At 36.7% G+C, this 21361-nt stretch overlaps 1 protein-coding gene, 1 non-coding gene and 1 pseudogene across 2 annotated transcripts; 1 reads left to right on the top strand and 2 right to left on the bottom strand.

The window, feature by feature from the left end:
• LOC109230491 (M-phase phosphoprotein 6) lies at positions 11644 to 14710 on the top strand. The gene is made up of 4 exons (XM_019395982.1): positions 11644 to 11783; positions 12376 to 12476; positions 14438 to 14519; positions 14627 to 14710. The coding sequence occupies exons 1-4, from the start codon at positions 11742 to 11744 to the stop codon at positions 14660 to 14662; spliced, it is 261 nt and encodes an 86-aa protein (XP_019251527.1). The 5' UTR covers positions 11644 to 11741; the 3' UTR covers positions 14663 to 14710.
• TRNAG-GCC lies at positions 17308 to 17378 on the bottom strand. Its single transcript has one exon. It is a non-coding gene; the product is annotated as a tRNA-Gly (tRNA).
• The window catches only part of LOC109230038, a 22593-nt pseudogene continuing 21583 nt past the window's right edge, over positions 20352 to 21361 (bottom strand).

Here is a 21361-nt window from a genome sequence, read left to right as displayed (position 1 = left end):
TTACACCAAAAAATGGAAAATATAAAGCTAAACTAGCTAAGCCTATCAACTACGAGTTACAAGATTCCTATCTATAAATCTCTTGAAGCTTGATCTTGAGTCTTAGCTGGTTCTTGCTGTGGACTCCGATCTGAATCATGATGTTCGTCAGCTGTAGGTGTTGGTTCTTTCTTCAGCTTTGGATCGAGGCGGGACATGCGAAGCTTGTGACTTCAATCATATCTTGAGCAGTCCGCATCTTTCTCCGCTTTAGCACTCTGAGTTCACTTCTTTTTGTTTTTTTTTTCTTCTTTTCTTTATTCTGGATTGAGACTCATTCTTTTGGTCATCTTGAATCCTGTGCCTCGAGGTCAGACCTGCTCAGACACCAAAACAAACAAACAAACGAAATTTTTCTGCCCCAGTTTTCACTAGGAAAATTTTGTAAGTTATTTGTAACTAAGATCTAAACCCTTTTTTTTGAAAGCGATAAAATAAGGATTATGTGTCTTTAGAAGGAAAGATTAGGGAATGGAGGCCTATATCTAAAATTCTCAACTAGGGAATGGAGGCCCTATGTTGGCAAAAAAGGCGACTAGGGAATAGAGGCCCTATGTCTAAAAATCTCAACTTAGGGATTGGAGCCCTAACGTTGGCAAAAAGGCGACTAGGGAATGGAGGCCCTATGTCTAAAAAATCTTAACTCAAGGATTGGAGCCCTAATGTTGGCAAATAGGCGACTAGGGAATGGAGGCCCTATGTCTAAAAATCTCAACTTAGGGATTGGAGCCCTAATGTTGGCAAAAAGGCGACTAGGGAATGGAGACCCTATGTCTAAAATTCTCAACTTAGGGATTGGAGCCCTAATGTTGGCAAAAGGCGACTAGGGAATGGAGGCCCTATGTCTAAAAATCTCAACTCATGGATTGAAGCCCTAATGTTGGCAAAAAGGCGACTAGGGAATGGAGGCCCTATGTCTAAAAAATCTCAACTCAGGGATTGATGCCCTAATGTTTGCAAAAAGGCGACTAGGGAATAGAGGCCCTATGTCTAAAAACGCAACTCAGATTTTGGAGCCCTAATGCTGGCAAAAAGGCTACTAGGGAATGGAGGTCCTATGTCTAAGAATCTCAACTCAGGGATTGGAGCCCTAATGTTGGCAAAGAAAGGCGACTAGGGAATGGAGGCCCTATGTCTAAAAATCTCAACTTAGGGATTGGAGCCCTAATGTTGGCAAAAAAGGCGACTAGGGACTGGAGGCCCTATGTCTAAAAATCTCAACTCAGGGATTGGAGCCCTAATGTTGGCAAAAGAGGCGACTAGGGAATGGAGGCCCTATGTCTAAAAATCTCAACTCAGAGATTGAAGCCCTAATGTTGGCAAAAAAGGCGACTAGGGAATGGAGGCCCTATGTCTAAAATCCCAACTTAGGGATTGGAGCCCTAATGTTGGTAAAGAAAAGGCGACTAGGGAATGGAGGCCCTATGTCTAAAAATCTCAACTCAGGGATTGGAGCCCAAATGTTGGCAAAAAAGACGACAAGGGAATGGAGGCCCTATGTCTAAAATCTCAACTTAGGGATTGGAGCCCTATTGTTGGCAAAAGCGTAAAAGATTGTGGTTGGAAATCCTAAGCTATCATTTTTTTTAATTTTCTTCTTATCTCTTTTTTTTTTTTCAGTTCAATTCATTTTTCATTTCATTTTTTTCTTTTTTTTTATAGTAAAAATGCGGGAAAAAATTTGGAGGAAATTTCCTTTTTGGGTTGATTATTGCTGCGAAGCTATTTCTAGCTCTTGCGCATTTTTCCTTTTTTGTTGAACTGCTTCTTGCAAGGTTGCTTTGGATTACACCTATTTTAATTTTTCAAACAAAGAACAATCGTTAGTTTGCAACGGTGGTTGGTTTTGTGGCCTTGATTATTTTTGATCACTTGATCTCGGCCCAACTCTTTTGGTGAGAACCTTTGTTGTTTGCTGGCTTTTCTGAAGATTGATCTCTCTCCTAAAACCGAGGAACTCGACTTTTCAAAATTTCTCATGACGGCTCAGCCGTATGGGGCTTTGGCCCTTTCACTTTGCTCTGCCTCTAGGGGCTTTTGACTTTGGATTTCTTTTCATTTTCGATAACTTTGATTTCAGAGCATCGGCCATCATGGCCAGTCGGGATCGACTAGATGCACCCGCTGAGGCTGGGTATTTTTCTTTGGACTTGGCTTTTATTAGGCAGAACCCTGTAAAACCAATCTTGCCATCTTTTCTTTGTATTAGTTTCGGAACAGAGTTAGACCGAAAGGGATTCAAGGAAAAGTAAACAAAGGATAAGAAAGTGAATTTAAGGAGAAGCGTCACTTTCGGGGGGGAAAGAAGGACTTATCTGGGGTGCATGCAGACTTCAATAGACATGACATGCTTCTTGGACTGGATACCCGATCTGCACAACTATCCAACTTCTCATAAACCCATTGCGACTCGTGTCTTAAAACCGAGAAACTTTGCCAGGACTCTTTCAATACCAATGGTGGTGAGGGTTTCTTCTTTTCGATCAACGGCGCCCTTTGCGGGTTTTCGCCAATCGACCTCTCTCATTTCTCTTCTCACCGTCGCCTTATAGTGCTATTTACGAGTTTTCACTAACAAGACTCTCTCGTTTTTTCAGTTTATCTACTCACCATCGACTTATGGTGCCCGTAGTTTTTCACCAATAAGACTCTCTCATTTTATTTCTCTCGTCTTGATTGTATCGGATCCAAACAGCTGCGTTCTCCAATTTTGAAAACCTTTCGCCGATTGATCGGAAGGACTTGAACAAGGTTAGGGTAAAAAGAATTTGGGTTGAATTACAACTTTGGAACCGTTCGGGCGGTATCATTGCCGAACCATTATAACATCTGCCCCAGTTTCGCTTTCGGGGAAACTTGGATTTTTGCTTTACTGTGATTGAACCCCAGAGAGAGGCTGCCTACGTATCCTTTCGGAATCAAGTCAAACGTAGTTCAGGAAACTTTGTTTTTTTTTTACTTTCTTTTGTTTTTCTTCTGTTTTGTTTTCTTTTCTCTTTCTTTTTCCTTTCTTTTCCTCTTTTTTTTCATTTTTCATTTCATTTTCTTTGTCGTTTCTTCCTCTCTTTTCTTTTTTGTATTTTTTTCTTTTTCTTTTCTTTTTTTTTTCATTTTTCAATAACACTTTCAGGTTCCAAAGAGGGTAATCAAAGAATGGGAGCCGGCTCAAAGGGTTTGCAAAGGGTTGATAGTGTTTGGGTAGCGAGAATGAAAGCCTTCGTCATCCCAACAGGAGAATATTAGAACTATATGGAGGATCCAACATAGTACATTTTAACTGCATTTGCATTGACAGTTATTTCAGTTTCCTTCGTTGTGTCCCAAATACAGCGCACTCTTTTGGCAGTACTCTTGTTGCAATGTATGGACCTTTCCAAACTGAAGCCAATTTTTCTTTAGCTATTCCAACTATTTGTTTTATTTCCTTAAACTTATCTTCATTACAATCTAATGCTTGATTCATTATTTCGAGGTCTGACAGCTTTCAGGATCTGGGCATGAAGTCCGCAAGCATGTCATGTTATTGAAATCTGCATTTAACAGAACTAAAAAGAGAATAAGAAAGAAAAATGCCAAGATTAAGAAAAGAGACATTCCTGGACAATGAAATATTAATTTCATTTGATTTTTGATTTTTTTGATTTTTTTTTGATTTTTTTTTTGATAGAAGGGTTTATATCGGAAAGTAAGACAATAAAGTAAAACATCCAGATCACACCCTGAGATAATCCGGATGCAGAAAGGATAGCAAGACTGGCTACCGAGACTCCCGTCTGATGGGACAATTTCAAGATTGGCGACCGTCTTTCGGCTTTTTTTCTATTTCGGCAATGGCTGCAATAGCCTTCAATGACGGATCAAATTCCTCAGCTTCACAAATCATTCCGACCATTAGCCCGGTGTTGTGAGCAGTCAGCAGATTGTTCATCACATCAAGAGCTTCTTCATCCTGAAAAATAATTCTTTCGGCTTCAATCAAATCTTCAACTGCCCTTTTGAGGGTCCAACAGTCCTCTATACTGTGTCCCACTGCTCCAGAGTGGTAGTCACATCTAGCATCTGCTCAGTGCGAGGGAGACTCGGGGCTTGGCCGGTTCGGGGCCACTGGCTATAATAGATCTAGCCTGATTAGCTTTTAGAACAAGCTTGAATATGATTCACCAATAGGGGTGAACTGATTCTTTCTGAAAGGCTCTCTTGGGCGAGGATTGTATTGGGGATCATTTGGTCGAGGATTATATGGAGCTTGGTAAAGATGGGCATTTCTGGGAGGTGGAGCTCGGTTTTGTGTATAATGTTGTGGCTGCATGTAAGATTGCGCGCTCATCACCACATAGGTGGTGCCACAGCATAAGCATCATCTTGAAGGGGATAATAGTGTGATGGGACCATAGGAGGCACATATGACCGACTGAATGACCTGCGGGCCCCCCTCAAGTTTGAAACCATCATGGCTCGTTCCTCAACTCCATTTCCATTTATCTAACCCTCTAAACCATTTTGAACATCTGGTGATGTGGCTTTAAAAGCAGCATGACTCAAGATTCGGCCCGTTTTTAGACCGTTTTCAACCATTTCCCCAATTTTGATAACCTCAGCAAACGGCTTTCCCATAGCGGACATCATTTTCTGGAAGTAGTCAGCCTCTTGGGCCTGCAGAAAAACCGTGACCATTTCAGTTTCATCCATTGGAGGCTTTACCCTGGCAGCTTGCTCACGCCATTTGACAGCATATGCGCGGAAGCTTTCCGCGGTTCTCTTTTCCAAATTGGACAAAGAGTTTCTGTCGGGAGCGATGTCCATATTATATTGGAACTGGCGGACAAAATCTCGGGCCATATCGTTCCACACGTGCCAATGGGTAACTTCTTGATCCGTATACCACTCAGAAGTAATTTCGAAGAGGCTTTCCCCAAAATAGGTCATTAGCAACTCCTCTTTTCCACCAGCACCCCTCAGCTGGTTACAATATCTTTTCAGGTGAGCGATCGGATCTCCGTGCCCGTTGTACTTTTCAAAATTTGGCATCTTGAAGCCAGCTGGCAAGTGGACATGGGGAAACATACAGAGGTCAGAGTATGAGACACTCTTCTGACCACTCAAACCTTGCATGTTTTTCAGGCTCTGTTCCAGGCTCTTTATTTTCCGAGCCATTTCCTCTTGCTTAGGATTTTTAACAATCTTTTCTTGCTCCCCCGAGAGATCATATTGCGGAGGTTGAGCGAAAGAATATGGGGTCACATATGTTATTTCTGGTTGAAGTTGTGGACCCCTGGAAACTGGCGCCTGGGGGCGAACCACAGAAGGCATGCCAGGAACATTGGACAGCATTGGAGGGTGCCCGCATGGAATGAGCGGGTTGGGCACATGGGCGTTGGTAACATCACCTGACCTGGGGATCAACTCAGGGAACCTAGGGATTGCACTTGGCGGTTCCCTACTGTTATATCAGATGTCCCACATTTCCATTATGCGGAGATGCAACATCTTATTCTCTTCAGCAGCTGCTGATTCTAGCTGCAGAATAGCCAACGTCGGGATATCATCGGGACCAATGATTGGTAGATTGCTTGCGGAGGCCATCTATGTCTTTGGATCTTGTGAAGGAGGGGAGGCTAGACTACCAACAAAACCAACCACCAAAACCTAGCTAGTTTGCACATCCAACAACCTTGTTAGTTTTGAAACATTTAACATATAGGAAATCGCACGTTGGAATGCAATGCACCTAACAGTTAAACACTTCTACCGTGTGTCTGAACGGTTGCATATTTCATCCCGGCCTTAAACTAGCCCTTTTCACTCTGTACCTCTTTTCTTCATTTGTGCCTCTCTTTAATCACTCTTGATTTTTTCTTTCATCTTGTTTTTGCCGCTCTTTTATTTTTGGCATTTTTTTACTTTTTGTTTTTGTCACTCTTTTATTTTTTGTCGCACTCTTTTTTTTCACTTTTTCTTCCTTTTTCACTCAAATTTTTTTTCTCCTTTTTTATTCCAGTTTATTCTTCACTCAATTTATTTATGGCTATGATCGAATCCGATGGGGATTGCCTACGTATCATGACCCCGCATGAATCAGATCTTGTGTAGTTCAGGAAGATCGAGAATGGAGTAAATAAACTAACTCTTTTTTTTACTTTTTATAAAACTCAGACCATGAAAGCTTTAAGGCAAAAGAAAAACATTTTGATTTTTGATTTTTTTTCACTTTTTTGATGATTTTTTTTATTTCTTTTGGAATTTTCTAAATAAAAACGCTTTAAAAGATTTTTTTTTTTGATTTTTTGATTTTGATTTTGATTTTTTTTTATTTTTGAAAGAAAGACTTCTAAATATTCCTTTTCTTTTGATTGGAACTTCGGAAATTTCAAAAGTAAAAGGAAAATATTTTTGTTTAAATTTTTATTTATTTTATCTTTTTCTAAGGAAGAAAGAAAATATTTTTTGGAGCTTTTTATTTATTTGCAAAAGTACTTCTAAAGAAAAGCAAAAATATTTTTGGACTTTAATTTTTTCAAATTTTTTTTTTTAAAAAACCTTTACGAAAGAAAGACTTCGAAAGAGAGAAAAGAATATTCTTCTTTTTTTTTGGATTTTTGTTTTGACTTGTGGATTTTCGAAAGAAGGACTTTTAAGAAAACATCTCGGATTTCTGAGTGTACTTTTAAAGAAAAGCGAAAATATTTTTGGACTTTAATTTTTCAACAATTCTTTTTGACATCTACGAAAGAAAGACTTTTAAACAAGGAAAAGAATTTATTTATTTTTTTATTCTTTTTTTCTGATTTTTTTGAATATTTTTTTTTTGAATTTTTGAAAAATAAATATTTCAAAATAAAGGAAACTAGTATTTTGGATTTTGATTTTGATTGTGATTGATTTTTATTTTTATTTCTTTTTTTTTTCATACGAAAGACTTCAGCAAGAAGGAAACTACTTTTTTTTTTTTTTTGAGTTTAAAAACTTCTTTTTTCTTTTGATTTTTCTAAGGAAAGATTTCTAAAGGAGGAACTAAAGGAAAATATTTTTGGATTTTTAAAAATTGGGGTCGGAACCGATGAGGTTTGCCTACGTATCTCACATCCGGTGAGAATCAGACCCGCGTAGTTCGGTCAGTTTTTACGGAACAAGGGAAACATGACACTTGAAAATTTTGGCTCATTTTGAAATGACTTTTCATTTTTTCTTTTTCAGAATTTCGGCAGAGTTTCATAATTTTCTAAATACCTACCTCTCATTTTTTTTTGATTTTTTTTTTTGATTTTCTTCCTCTATTCCAGAAGCCGGTCAACATGCAAGCCGAAACAAACAGATGAGCAAGTAGCACGTAAGATGCATCAGGATGGTCTTTTAATTTGGGTACACTTGTCCTAGACGGACCCAACCCCTATGTTGAGTCCCCAAAGTCAAATGCACGTGATGCAAACAAACGTTCCTACTAGGGATCCGACATGAGGCTATGTTATTCTAGGTTTAAAAACCTGGGTGTATTGTTCTAGACCTGGCTTACCCGAGCGGACAGCTCGAGCCGGGGGAGGGGGGGGCAGCGTACCGGGAATACAAAAGCTTCACCAATTTGCAACTTATCCGAACCTCGTTCTAAAATTGGATAAGACTCTAATAGAAGAGAAGTCACACGAAGTGCACACTCCCCAGATGATTTAGAAGACTCAGAGAGAAGAAGGGTTTCGTAGCAGCTTATATACAGTTCACACAATATCAAAGCGGTAAAAAGCGGCATTTAGCACATTAGGCTCAAACATGTAGAAAAATCAGATAATAGATAAAGCCAACTACAACAACTGTTCTAAGCTCGAATTCTTGAACCCTGAACCGAAGTTCTGGGTTCGATCCCCAGCAGAGTCGCCAGAGCTGTCACACCTCCTTTTTACACAACTGAAGGTAGCACAAGGGAGTTTTTCCAATTTAAGTGACATTATTCGAAATGGGATTATTTATTCATTTTTATTCAGAGTCGCCACTTGGGATGGTTTGTTTTCTGGTGTCCCAAGTCACCGGTTTATTTTAAAATCCCAAATCGAGGAAAATTCAACTTTCTTTTTGAAGTCTGTGAACCAGAAATTCTGAATAAGAATTCTGTTAACCCGAGGGAAGGTGTTAGGCACCCCCGGATTCTGTGGTTCTAGCACGGTCCCTTTAAACTATCAAAATTGGCCTATTATCTGATTTTAATACATGTTTAACCTATGGTATAATTTTAACTTATTAGCCGCTTTTAATTAATTTTAGGAAGATTCAACGTTATCTAAAACATGTATTCGGACCACGCCATATGAAATGCACTCGCGATCCACGACACATTTTATTTAACGTTGTTGAGATTTGAATTTGGGTCACATGAAATGCACACCCGAGTTCAGGAAAGTAATTTTTAAATAGCGCGCCTAAAGCAACTACGCACTTTCGAATTTGCGAGGGCCATGGAAAATTCAACTAAATGGCATGCCTCGATTCCTAAGGATACATTAATTAAGTGAGTACCATGCGTTTTGGAATTTTATTTGGCATGGCACGCCTCAAATTATTCCAAAGGGCTTTATTATTGGAAGCTGTTATAATCGGGTTACATGAAATGCACCCCCGAATTTGGGAAATAGGTATCATGACTATGTCACGGGAACCGTACCCATAGTCACAACGATTTTATTATTAATCGCGCCTAAAGCAAGCTACGATGTTCATGATTATTTATCTACTACATTTGAGATTTGGAGAGGCATGTGATTATGGATATGACATTAAAGACAACGTCGGATAATTAAAGTTGCTCGAAACACATGGTGCATATTAAAATTGGTTGAAGAGAATTATGGAAACAAATATAAATCCAAAACAATGATGTGCAGGAAAGACTAATTTTGATATTAATAGACGACACAAAGCACATCATAAGACAATAGAGTCGGGCTTGTTTTAAAATATACAATGACATTAAGGCAAATTTTTTTTGGCTCAAATAAAGGGATGTCGATTCTAACAAGAAAAGTAGCATTCCGTGCATTTGTTGTTACAGACGTAATCGCGTTTGCATGCTCAGCTGGTGCTATATTCAGCTACTATATCATGGCAGGAAATGCAGCAACTCTAAAGGAGTTGAACTTAAAAAAAAAACATAAGAAATACCACCACAAATAACATTTCCTACAAATAAACAGTTTATGCGATTTTCATTTGAATTAACGGAAAAAAATTTCCATAACAAAATAAATCTGGGCACAACTTATGGGTAACATACCTCGCCACACAAGGACTAAATTTCGAAGAAGTGGAGGCCGAATAAGTGCTTAATTCTAGTGGCCTCAGCAGCAAAACCAGTAACAGCAGATAAGAAACCCTCAATCAAACATGAAACCACAGAAACTTCAAAGCCTTAAACAAGAAATAATCGAGAGCAGAAACGAGAATTCCTTTAGATCTGTTCGGCGTAATACAGTACAGTTTCAAGTGTTTGTTCCGATATGCCGAAAAGGGGGGCGGAGAGCGGTGCTTATGTTCTGGTTTTTGGGGAGGGGATTGTCTTATTTTTCGTTGGAAAGGGCCTAAAACAACGCCGTTTTTTGCTTTTTTCAGAGAGGAGGGTTCTTTCATCTAATCCCCCTTTTTTGTCTAGGTCTAGCTTTTTATAAAAATAGAGTATGGGCCAAGATGGTATTGAGTATGGTATTGGGTTTTGTTTGTGGGAATTGGGTCAATTTGAATTCTAGCCCAATTTTAAGGCCAAATAAAAACCTTCTTCAAATTCTTCTCTTTTGTTTTCTTTTTCTTTCTCTAATTAATTAAATTCCTAAATTAATTTAAATCGTATAATTAGGCTAATTTTCTAACTACAATATTTATAAAAATTAGTTGATCCTAAATTAAAAATAAAAAATCACTAATCTAAAAACTAAAAGGTAAAAAAATATAAAATGAGACAATTTTGTGATTTTTATTTTTAATAAAGTAATTAATTAACTAATTAATCCTAAAAATATAAAAAAATAAAAATCTAAATGCAATGCATGGTATTTCGGTATTTTTCATGATTTTAATAAGAATTAAACGTGCACAAAAAATGCAAACAAAAAAATCCTTCAAAATCCTATAAAATGGCAAATAACTGAAAAAAATCTATTTTCTTGGATTTTACAGGAGTAATTCGTATAGGGCAAAAATCACGTGCTCACACCCACTTGCCTCTCTAAATTTCAAATAGATGCACTATGAGTTTCAAATCTCTCATCTGTTTTAATAATGAAGGCTTTCATTAGATCTTCAATGCTAGACTGATTAGAATGTGAAGGCTGGTAGTGTTGCCTCTGCTAATTCTGAAATCCTGAAGCTCCTTGTCCCCGGGGTCTCGGATTATTCTATTGCCATAAGTTCGGGCTACCACTTGGTGAACTCCAAGAAAAGCCTGTGTGCCTCTGTCCCATAGAGTTAAAATTATTACCACTCTGGTAGTTGTCTTTGTCAAAGCTTCCCACAACATTTACCACTTCATCTGCAGCCGAGGCTTGACACTCATGCGCTGGATGACTCCTTCCACAGAAATCACAAGCAACTGATGGTTGGCTCTGGACCTTGGCTAGCGTCAACTTTCTTATCTCTTTGGCCATGGCGTCTAGCTGGGCTTGCACTAATGTGTTGGAATCTACTAGATGAACCCCAGCTGATTTTCTTCTATCATTACTCTCAGCAAGCCACTGGTTAGCATCTTCAGAGAGCTCATCAAGAATTGCCATAATCCCCTCAGGAGTCTTCCACACTTTACAATGTATTCAAAGATTAGCCAATTTCGCTCAAACATCATGACACATCGTCCTAGAGTTTAAACCTCGAAATTCAAACTTCAGGATATCGTGTCCCAAAGTTCGAAAATTCTATCCTGAAATTCGAATCTTATGTCTTGAATTTTTCACACTAGGTTATTGTTGTTGTTATGTCCTCAATTTTAAATTAGTAATTTAGAAATTCAAGACACTTGTCCTGAATTTCAAATTAGCAGCTCAAAAATTCAGTACACTAAGCCCTGAATTTTCAAATTCAGTAGCTCTGAAGTTTGGATAAATTGACTAATATTTAAATATACTATAAATTATGAATTTATTTTAAATGACGGACTTAAAGGTGACTACGGCTGCAATCGAAACATGGGCAGGCCCATTTACGAACCCTACTCATACCGTTGGAATTAAGGACAAACCTGTTATTTTCAACGGACTAAAAATCCCTTCACGCCCGACTAATAGTCCGTTTGGCCAAGCTGCAAAAATCAGCTTATTTTGAGAAGTGCTTTTCTCAAAAGTACTTTTGGTGAGAAGCAGTTTGTGTTTGGCTAATTAATTTGAAAAGCACTTCTGAGCAGCAATTAGTGTTTGGCCAAGATTTAAAAAACTGATTCTAAGTGTATTTTTCTCAAAAATGCTTATCAAAAAAGTACTTTTTGGAGAGAAGCTACTTTTTTCTGCTTCTCCAAAACTGTTTCTGTTTCTGCACTTTTTTTCCTTCAAAAGCTTGGCCAAACACTTCAATTTTCGGCAAAAAAAAAAAAAGAGCACTTTCGACCAAAAAGAAGCTTGCGATTCAGCAAGCTTCTTTAGCCCTTTCAAGTTTGCTGGACGCCGGCGCACCGTGCCGGAAAAGTAGAAGAACAGCTAGCGATAACTGTAAGTTCAGTTTTGGCGTGCGTAAAAATCAGAATGGCAAAGCGTGAACTTTCCAGTACCTTGAGGAACTTGAAGGTAAAAAGGAGCTTTCAATTTGGTCCCTTTTTCTAATCTGTTTGTTAATTAAATAATAATTTTTGGCTTTATTTGAAGGTTTTTCAATTTGGTGCCTTTGATCTTGTTTGTAAAATTAAATAAAGTAGGAAATTTTAAGCTGGGTTTTGAGGGTTTTTAGTTCTTGCATATTTTTCTCAACTTGTTCTATTACGCTCTGTAAATTATATTAGCTTTATTTGAAGGTTTTTGCTAACTCCATAGATTTATAGCTAGCTTAAAAAGATTCCAACTTTGATAACTCTGAATAGAGGGAACGGATACAGCCCAGCCCGCCGGGGCTATGGTCTAGTGGCTAGAGTGAAGGCGCGTGTTACAAGTTTGAATCCTGCTTCAGACTAAAGCTGGTATTTAGATGGAGGACGTTGGGGCGGGCCCATTGGTCTACAGAGTATTGAACCGTGCGCCACCGGCCTTCGGGGATTTCTCGGTTATCGAAAACAATGTAGAGTGGAATGTATATAGAGCGTTCATGTAGTTGACTCGAAGTACATGAGATTAAGGCCTAGTTGTTGTATTTAAAGATTTTTTTTGATTTTTTTTGTAATTTCAGTTTATGCAAAGGGCAGCTCTGAGAGAGGAAAAGCCTAAGAAAGAAGAAGAAGAAGTAGTGATACCTGATGAAACCTTTCCCTCTAGTGCTCCCAAAAGATGGTAACCTTTTTCTTCAATTATACTTGCTTGTTATTTTGCTTGATAACTATTAGCATGGGATATTAAAGAGTGTTGAGATTTGAGTTGTATTTTTAGTTGGAGTAGTATTAAAATTTGTATACTTTGTAGCTCCAAGAGCTTTGGTCTAGTGGTAATAGTGCAACAAGTGATGTGCAGTTTAGTAGGCGCACATCAGAGGTTTGGATCTTGCTACAGACAAAAGAAGGGTAGATGGGCAGACCCATTATTCACCGAGTTCCGAATCATGTGCCACTGTCCCTCAAGGATTTCTCTGTTACTATAAAAAAAGATTATATACATAAAAGAAAAAGGGCAGCCCGGTGCACTAAGCTTCCGCTATGCGCGGGGTCCAGGGAAGGGCCGGACCACATGGGTCTATCGTACGCCGCCTTACCCTGCATTTCTGCAAGAGGCTGTTTCCACGGCTCGAACCCGTGACCTCCTGGTCACATGTCAGCAACTTTACCAGTTACGTCAAGGTTACCCTTCAAAGATTATATACATCGCACTATGAAAATATAACCAGATTTATACTCCTACAAGACACTATCTACTGTTGGAAATCTTTTTATCAGGAATCGTTCTGTGTTGAAAATCACTGCCTTTAAGATATGAGGAGTTTGATATGACAATAAAGAATATAGAGAGAAGAAAGAGGTCTGGATAAGAAAAGAACCTACTTAGCTGATATTATTATTCTCACTTCAAGAAGCTCCTTTAAATGGGAGCCCTTGCCTCTTTATGCGGCTGCCTTAGAATTTTTGGCAACTTCATCTTGCTCATTTCTCGATATGATAATATACTTCTTTCCTAGTTATTCTGATTCTGTGCAAATGCTTCAACTATTGAAATCAAGAATTACAATTGGTTAAAAGTAATGAAAGGGATTATCATTAACTAGTGAAACGGCATCTTCGACAGATTGGGATGGAAGTGGTGATTTATTACAAATAATGTTGTGGTGCAACCTATGAGTATACACCAATTTTTTGTTTTGAGATCAATGTTAACTCAGGACTAGTACAATTTACATTTTCCTTGGACTTTGTCTAATTTGGATTTAGTTTAAAGCTGGACCAAGCTTAATACCACTGAAACTAGATTTTTCCTTCTGGCGAATATCAAGTTTGCTGCCCAGATTTAGGCTATTCCTGAATACTACCTGTTAAAGGGCACACAGAAGGAGTAACTGAGTTAACTTTAACTGGTTAATTATAATATGAAGTATTCCTTTTCTTTCTCCAACATATGAAGTATTTCTTTCCTTGCAGTGCTCAAAAGCACTAGCACTAGAATGGAAGATGTATAATGTTTAGACTGCTCAACTATCAACTATGATCTTTGACATGTTGACAAAGCTTGACTTTGTATAGCTTTTTCTCGTAGATGGGTTTTAGGCATTTAGATCAAATAAAATTAGTGTAAACTAATTTTTTCTTCCGCTAGAGTTAACATATTTTATAAAGGGTATATCGGATGTTACAACAACAACAACTTCTTATACTAAGTTTCTGTCCCAAACAAGTCGGGGTTGGCTATATATAATATATACATCCTCGGTGACAGGTATACTGGATGCTAGTAACTTAATATTACCTCAGCGATGTTGAACTGAGTGCAAAAAAGTAATATTTTAGGATTTCCATTTTTAAAAATTTGAAGCGCAGTGGAATCTATTTCACGTACCGGTGACGCTATATGTTGTGGTTCAATTTATATATCGACTACTGTGTCCGCTACAACAAATAGTTCATCGTAAATTCATTTATAGATTGGGGAGTTTTAATATAATGGAAGGAGTTATATGTTCAGATCTCCAGTAGTATTAGGTTTGTTCCCACTCAAAGATGCTTGTTTCTTGCATTATTTTCATATTTACCTTTGTTTTATACACATTTACATTTTCTTGTGATTTTTCTTTGTTGCCTTTTCGCATGCAGTGTTGTCATTATGGAAGGGGATCCCCACGCTGGGACTACAAGAGGTCGGATGTCTTTTCAGTGTTTTAATCCTTCTATTGATGTGAGCATAAGGTTTGCATGATGGATGTATACTTTCTGAAAAGACTGTTCAGTTCCTATTCTCCTGTGGATTGTTATCCTGTCTCACCAAAGCCTTGTCTTGGTTAGAAATTAAGAGAAGAAGCGTCAAAACCACATTTCTGAAGGTTCTGCTGCTTGTTCTTCAGAGACGAGTGAAATAAATTCGAAAAGGTCAGTGTTTGATGCTTAAAGTTCTCATAGTAACTTGTGTACTCTATCCATTGTTGTTATACGATGAGCATTATGGCCGATTACTTCTACTATATACCATCTTGACTTGATCTTTTCACATCTCTTTCATCAGTAGAAAGATAAACATTATTTTCTCCTGGTATATCTTTGGCCGAATATGTTGAAAATTCCTTCTTAGTGGATGTTTGTTACGTAGAGATGATAATAGGCGATATATTGTATTTCTAAAAAGAAGATAATAGGCGATATGTGTATAAGATCCCTACGATAAAGTATTAAAGATTGCATAAACGAATTATGATTATAAGCAATCAAAATAAATAAACTATGATTAAATGTAAATAAACTATGATTGAATAAACTATGATTGAATAGTAGCCCTTTGTCATAAAGAACCCCAATATCGCCCGAGCGCAATATAACTTCCTACTACCTAATGTTTGATAAAGTTTTGGAGTTGGTGAAATATCCTGAATTTAGTACTAAAAGTTTATGCCAGTTAAAGTTAGAAAAGATCCATATGCAAAGAAAATGTGTCGTACTTCTTCACTATAGTGAATTGCAAGTGGAAGAAGACGAAGTTGAGGGAAGGGGTAAAATGGGTTGGGAAAGAAGGTTGCAAGTGGAAGAAGACGAAGTTGAGGTAGCATGCCACGTGGTGTCCACTTTATCAAAATATTAGTCACATAGGATTGAGAGTCTATCTTTGGACAAACTTAACAGAGAAGGGGTATATTTGAACCATTTGGATAACGGCATGGGTATTTTTGTACATATATGTATAACGAAGGATAATAGTGATCATTTTCTCGTAGTAAAGAGTCAAATTTGGCCCTTATTCCCCGCAAAAATAATCATCTGTACAGAGGCAAATAAAGGAGTTATACTAAAATTTTGTGATGAGAGAAGAATCATTCGTTTTATATTATCATTGCTTTATTATTTGCTTTCATTCAATTATTGACCATTTGCCTATCTAAAATCAATTCAACTAAAATTTGAAAATGAATGATCTAGTCTTCTTTTTTTTTCTTCTTCCAAAATTCAGGTAAAGTATGTAAAACGTATGTCATGAATTCATCGGATTGGCAATGGCGACAGCCCGAACTAATTTTAGATATGGAACTCATTTCGGATACTTCTAACTACCAGTAAAACATAAAATAGAAAAAGCTGAAAACAAAGGAATAAATAAGGTAGAATGGCCTCTAGAAATGTGAATCAATACTATATGCCACACAATCTTTTCATGGAAGAAACTAATGCTTTATACTACACAAAAATTTTAGGAATGGCAATTAGGGCGGGGGCGGGGCAGGGGATAAAATAAATAGGGCAGGGCAGGGCAAAATTTAATCTTTTAAAAATTTCAATGGGGCAGGGCAGGTTGCAGTAAAAATAGCACGATATAGCCAGTTTTCGGACTGGTCATTCAAAAATAGCCAGCGTTTACCAAGTTAATAAAAAATAGCCACTATTTTGCTGCAACAGAGACCGGTCCAGCATAATATACTGGAGTTCGGTGCACCTGTGTATGAACTCTAGCATATTATGCTGGACAAGTATACTTTGCTGGCTCCTGTATAATATACTGGAGATTGGGGCACCGGTGCTCCAAACTCCACTATATTATGCTGGAGTTCCAGCATACTTATCCTGGAACTCTAGCATAATATGCTGGAACTTCAGCATAATATACTGGCACTCCAGCATAATATACTGGCGTATTTTTTCGGGTTTTTAACAGTGTTTTCGCTCAGATTTATCTTTACATGAAAAGTGGCTAAATCTCGATTACTTTTGAAACTGGGCTATTTTTGAATGACCAGTTGTAAATCTGACTATTTTTGAATTTCTCCCCAGGTTGCAGGTGAGCTCTTAGTTCCAATAGAGAGTAATTGGGTAGCCTGAGGCCCAATTCGAAAAGGCCTTTTTAAGCAACGAGCTTCTACGCAAATGCCTTGCCTGCATTAGAAAGAGATAACAGTGTTCTTATGCTAGCTATGTACAAATGTTATACTATAAGAAAAGAGCGAAACGAGCTGACAACAAATCAAGAATGATATGCATATTTCTGAAAGTACATTGAAGCAGAGGCCTACAGATACTTCTATTTCCCAAAATATTTTGTTATTTCCTATGAGAAACGAACAAGCTGATGAAGTTATTTTTTGAGTAAATCTAGTTGATAAACGACGTTCAGAAATAACTACCTCAAAAATCATGAATATGAAAACCAGAAACAAAAGTTGCTGTTAACTGATCATATATTGGATATGTGCCAGAATGGTTACTAATACATATCAATTTTAAATGTTTGAATAAAAGTTGAAAAAGTAAGAAACAATTATAACATACTGCAAAATTAAAAATGAAGGGAAAAAAATGAAAGAAAACTAAATGGGGCGGGGTGGGACAGGGCAGGCCCTACCCTGCCCCACCCCATTTGCATCCCTAACAAAAATACACAAAAAAGTTGATAGAGCTCAGATGCGCTGTTGTATCATCCTGAGATTCGGACAAGTGCGGAGACCCTTTTCACCGCATGGAGCACAATGAATTCTTCACAGCTCTAATGCACCAGCCGGGAATCGAACCCGGGTCTGTACCGTGGCAGGGTACTATTCTACCACTAGACCACTGGTGCTTGGTTAATGTTCTAGGATATTAATAAAACAATATAGCAAATTATATACGCAAAATTTAATCCATTTCAAAGACCCTAGATGAGAAACGAGAAACTTAAAAGTTAGATTGAATGAGCGAGAAATTATAATTGTATCTAATAACTTTTATTCCGCCATATTTAACTTTAATGGTAATTTTAAATTAATCAAAACAACAATTAAAATAAAGTATTCACATAGGAATATTACTAGCTAACCAGTCCACCGCATGTAATAGCATTTGCAGACTTTTTAAATTTAGTTTTTGCTATTTTATTATTAATCTAGACTACAAATAACATGTCGTTTCAGCACTCACAATTTACGTTTGCAGCTGCTTGAAATGCGTTTCTCGCCACCGGAGGTAGAATTTTCACGAAGGGGGTTCAAATTTCTTTTTTTTTTGTAGCTAGTGGGAAGTGAACCTATGACTTTATGAAATTTTTGAACCCCCTTGACCACTAAACTACACTTTTGACTTGTTTTAAGGGGGTTCAAAACTTAATATATAGAGGTAAAAAACAGATTTTGCCTTATATATACAGTGTAATTTTTCGACGAAGGGGATTCGGGTGAACCCTTTCCGCCCCCTAAATCCGCCCCTGCTCGCCACATGAAGTGTACTTGATGCTGGCAAGACATCTTTTCTAAGTGCTAGCGCTATGCAGAGACGCTATAAAAATTTAAATTTGATTGTTTCTATCTTCAGATTTATATCACCGAACCAATTTCACTTAAAATTATGGATCCAACATTTAATATTTTTGATTTAGTAATTTTTACATATATATCTTACTATGTATCGAAAATATTAGATTTAGTTGAACTCATTAATTAAGTAAAGTTTTCATTCCCTCAGCCAGCCAGTAGTGCTAGGATTCTTGTATAAAAAGATTGTCTCCTTCCACATGAAGGGGGTGAATTTCTGATCTAATTCAACATAGTCTTATTCTTGTATGCATCACTGCTCTGTAGTATTCACTTTTGTAATATATCTTATTTTTACGCTGCTAGTGCCATTTTTTCGTTATTGTCAAAATTTTAGCAGCCACATACTCTATGACTAGAATTGTATCTGAGCTCATATATATTGCAGCTGTAAGAAGATGAACTGTCTCTTCGAAACGAATATTCTTTTATTTTTCCACTTCTTATAATTTACTAGCAAATATATGATGTATGGATAACTGAGGAAAAATTGGAAAAATTAGAAGGAAAATATAAAGAAGAGGTGGAGTACATTCTTTTCGTATATACGAACAATAGGGTGTATTATTAAATTCAAGCAATTATCTTTATTTGTGGACGAAAATCAAAGATTGAAGATAGATGTTTTCTTTAATCCTATTTTATGATAATGACATATATCCCATCTCCATTGCGGATGTCCTTTTCTTTTTGCTTTTTGCTTCCATTTTTTATTTTTATTTTATATTTTGGGATACAAAATTAGAGAGGAGGAGGGGAGTACGTAACTTCATTCGTGCTTTCTGCCCATTTAACTACTAAAATGTTACAGTATTCAGTTTTTCAAGAATTAATTGATCAATTTTAAAAGACAAATATATGCTTTGAAAATAAAAATAAAAGATACTCCCTCCGGTCGAAAATAAGTGATTTTTTGGCTTTTTTTCTTGTGGTCCAAAATAAGTGATTTTTCCAGATTTCAAGAATGAATTGATTATTTTTTTCCTACATTGTCCTTGGAGTAAATGGTGTTGGAATATATGTTAGGAGTGTTTATGTGAGATAGTAAAGGTTAATATGGTCAATTCCATTGCTAATTAATGCTAAAAGGTGAATTTCTTAATTTGTGTGAAAACATCTAAAAAATTACTTATTTTGGACCGGAGAGAGTATCGGATTATAGGAAAATATAATAGCCTAATAATTGTCACCTTCAATATCATAAATTTTAGTCAACTATCATAAAAGCAAAGATAGGACAAAAATACTTTTTATGAAAGTTATGTTAAAGGCTTTGGTTTGTGGTCATCTTCAAACGGCTTTTAAAGGTGAAACACTTTCAAACAAAAAAAAAAGGAAAAAAAGGAATAGATAACTTTGAATTTGATAACTAATGGAGTACTCCTTAATAGTCACTTTCATTGTAAAACAAAGACCACCAAAACTTAGGGCGGAATGATAAATGCTCATTCATTTTTAATCGGAAGTTTCGGGTTCGAATCTTGAATATAATGTTGCCTTTAATAAAAAATATTTTACCTTTAAGTAGGACTTCCGACACGAATCTAAATTAGTCGAACCTCAAAAGACATATCAATTAAATATCAGGTGAAAAACAAAACAAAAAAAAAAAAAAAAGGGGTGAAAATAGGAGCAATTATTTTCTGTTTTCACATGGGTCAATAGGATGCCCATCAGGGCCACCACCTTGTTGAATTTGAAGGACCTACTTTACATATCTTGGCATCAATTAATTATGCTATTCAAATTTTTATGATCTATAAAGCATATTCCATAAGAACCTAATCAATATTTCTCAAATAAGAGCTGTCCATTTTCATTGGTATATACTAACACGTTTTAAAGGGATCCACACAAGGCGAAGCTATAATAGTTACTTGAATAAATTGATGGTATTGAAAGTATATACATAATATCACTCAAAAGATACTAATAAACATTAATTATTAGCTGATAAAAATATTAATTATTATCACAAATTAAACTAGAAGTGGGTAACAGCACTGGGTGGACGGTCTATCCGCCCCATACAAAAATTTATGTTAGCGAGCACTTTATTTTCAAACATGTACAAGTGCCAACCCCAACTTCCTTGCTGAATGTAATTTAACTAATTTACTTCCCCTGTTTATAACCTTTACACTTACAAAATATTATTATTAAAAAATCAAAAAAATTCTCCAAACCCCATCTACTTACTTATATTTCTCCAGTTTCTGTAGCCAGTTTATCCTCTACAACTTTCTTTAAAGCAAAAGGCGCGTCTCGGATTGATGTTTCATATGTTGCTTAGCTTGTTTTGTTGGGTGTGCGAACAAAGTCCCACATTGGTAGCTGAAAAGATTGAGAGTCTACATATAAGGTGTAGGGATCTCTTAATGGTGTGAGGCCTTTTGGGGAAAACCGTGCGGGCTTGGCCCAAAGCGGACAACATCACACCATGTTAAGAGTGTCATTGGGCCGTTTAAGCCTATGGCTGTCCAACGGGACGGGACGGGACGGAACGGGACGGGAACGGGTTCGTGGGCCTTAAGTGTATTTTTTTTAATAAAAAAACGTCTAGTTTTTTGAAAATTACTATGTTTTTAAAGTTTGCAACGGCTAGATTTTTGACTTATTTAATAAACTTAAATGTTACTATGTTAGTATGTTAAAAAGAAAATTAGAAAACTAAGTAAAGAATTATAAAATATTAAAACAAAAGACTTGTAATGAAATAATCTAGTAAATATAAATTTATAATAGAGTTATAATTTATTTAATATAATTTCAAAGTATTAACTATTAAGTAAGTAAGACAATTCATAAAAATAATTCATCGCTTAGAGCCTTTTATTTTATTAATAGAACTTTCAAATCTCAACTACAAATATAATTCTTTTGAAGAGCACCTAATCTACGCAGTCACCTTCTAGGAAGGGCTCTGTTTGAACTAGGCCTCTTAGTAGCCAATTACAAATTATCATACTAATGTTTGTAAGCTCCTATATAGCTTCTTTGTAACTTATCAATAATATCTCTTGGACATTCTACTGGAATTGGCAATGTTGATTGATGTTCCATGAGCTCCATGCCGTCATCGCTCCCAGTGGTAAGTATCTCATTGTATTCTTCTTCTTCCCTAGTGGTTAGTTTTTCAAAACCAAGATTTCTTCTTTCTGAATTAATCCAATCTCTGAATAAGACGGAAATCTCTAGACTGTCCTCCGCTAATGAATGTCTATGATCTCCAATTTGAAATCTTGCCGCGCTAAAA

The sequence above is a fragment of the Nicotiana attenuata genome, chromosome 7, assembly GCF_001879085.1.
Source record: "Nicotiana attenuata strain UT chromosome 7, NIATTr2, whole genome shotgun sequence".
In the NCBI taxonomy this organism is placed as follows: domain Eukaryota; kingdom Viridiplantae; phylum Streptophyta; class Magnoliopsida; order Solanales; family Solanaceae; genus Nicotiana; species Nicotiana attenuata.
This window is presented reverse-complemented; position numbering and strand designations above follow the sequence as displayed.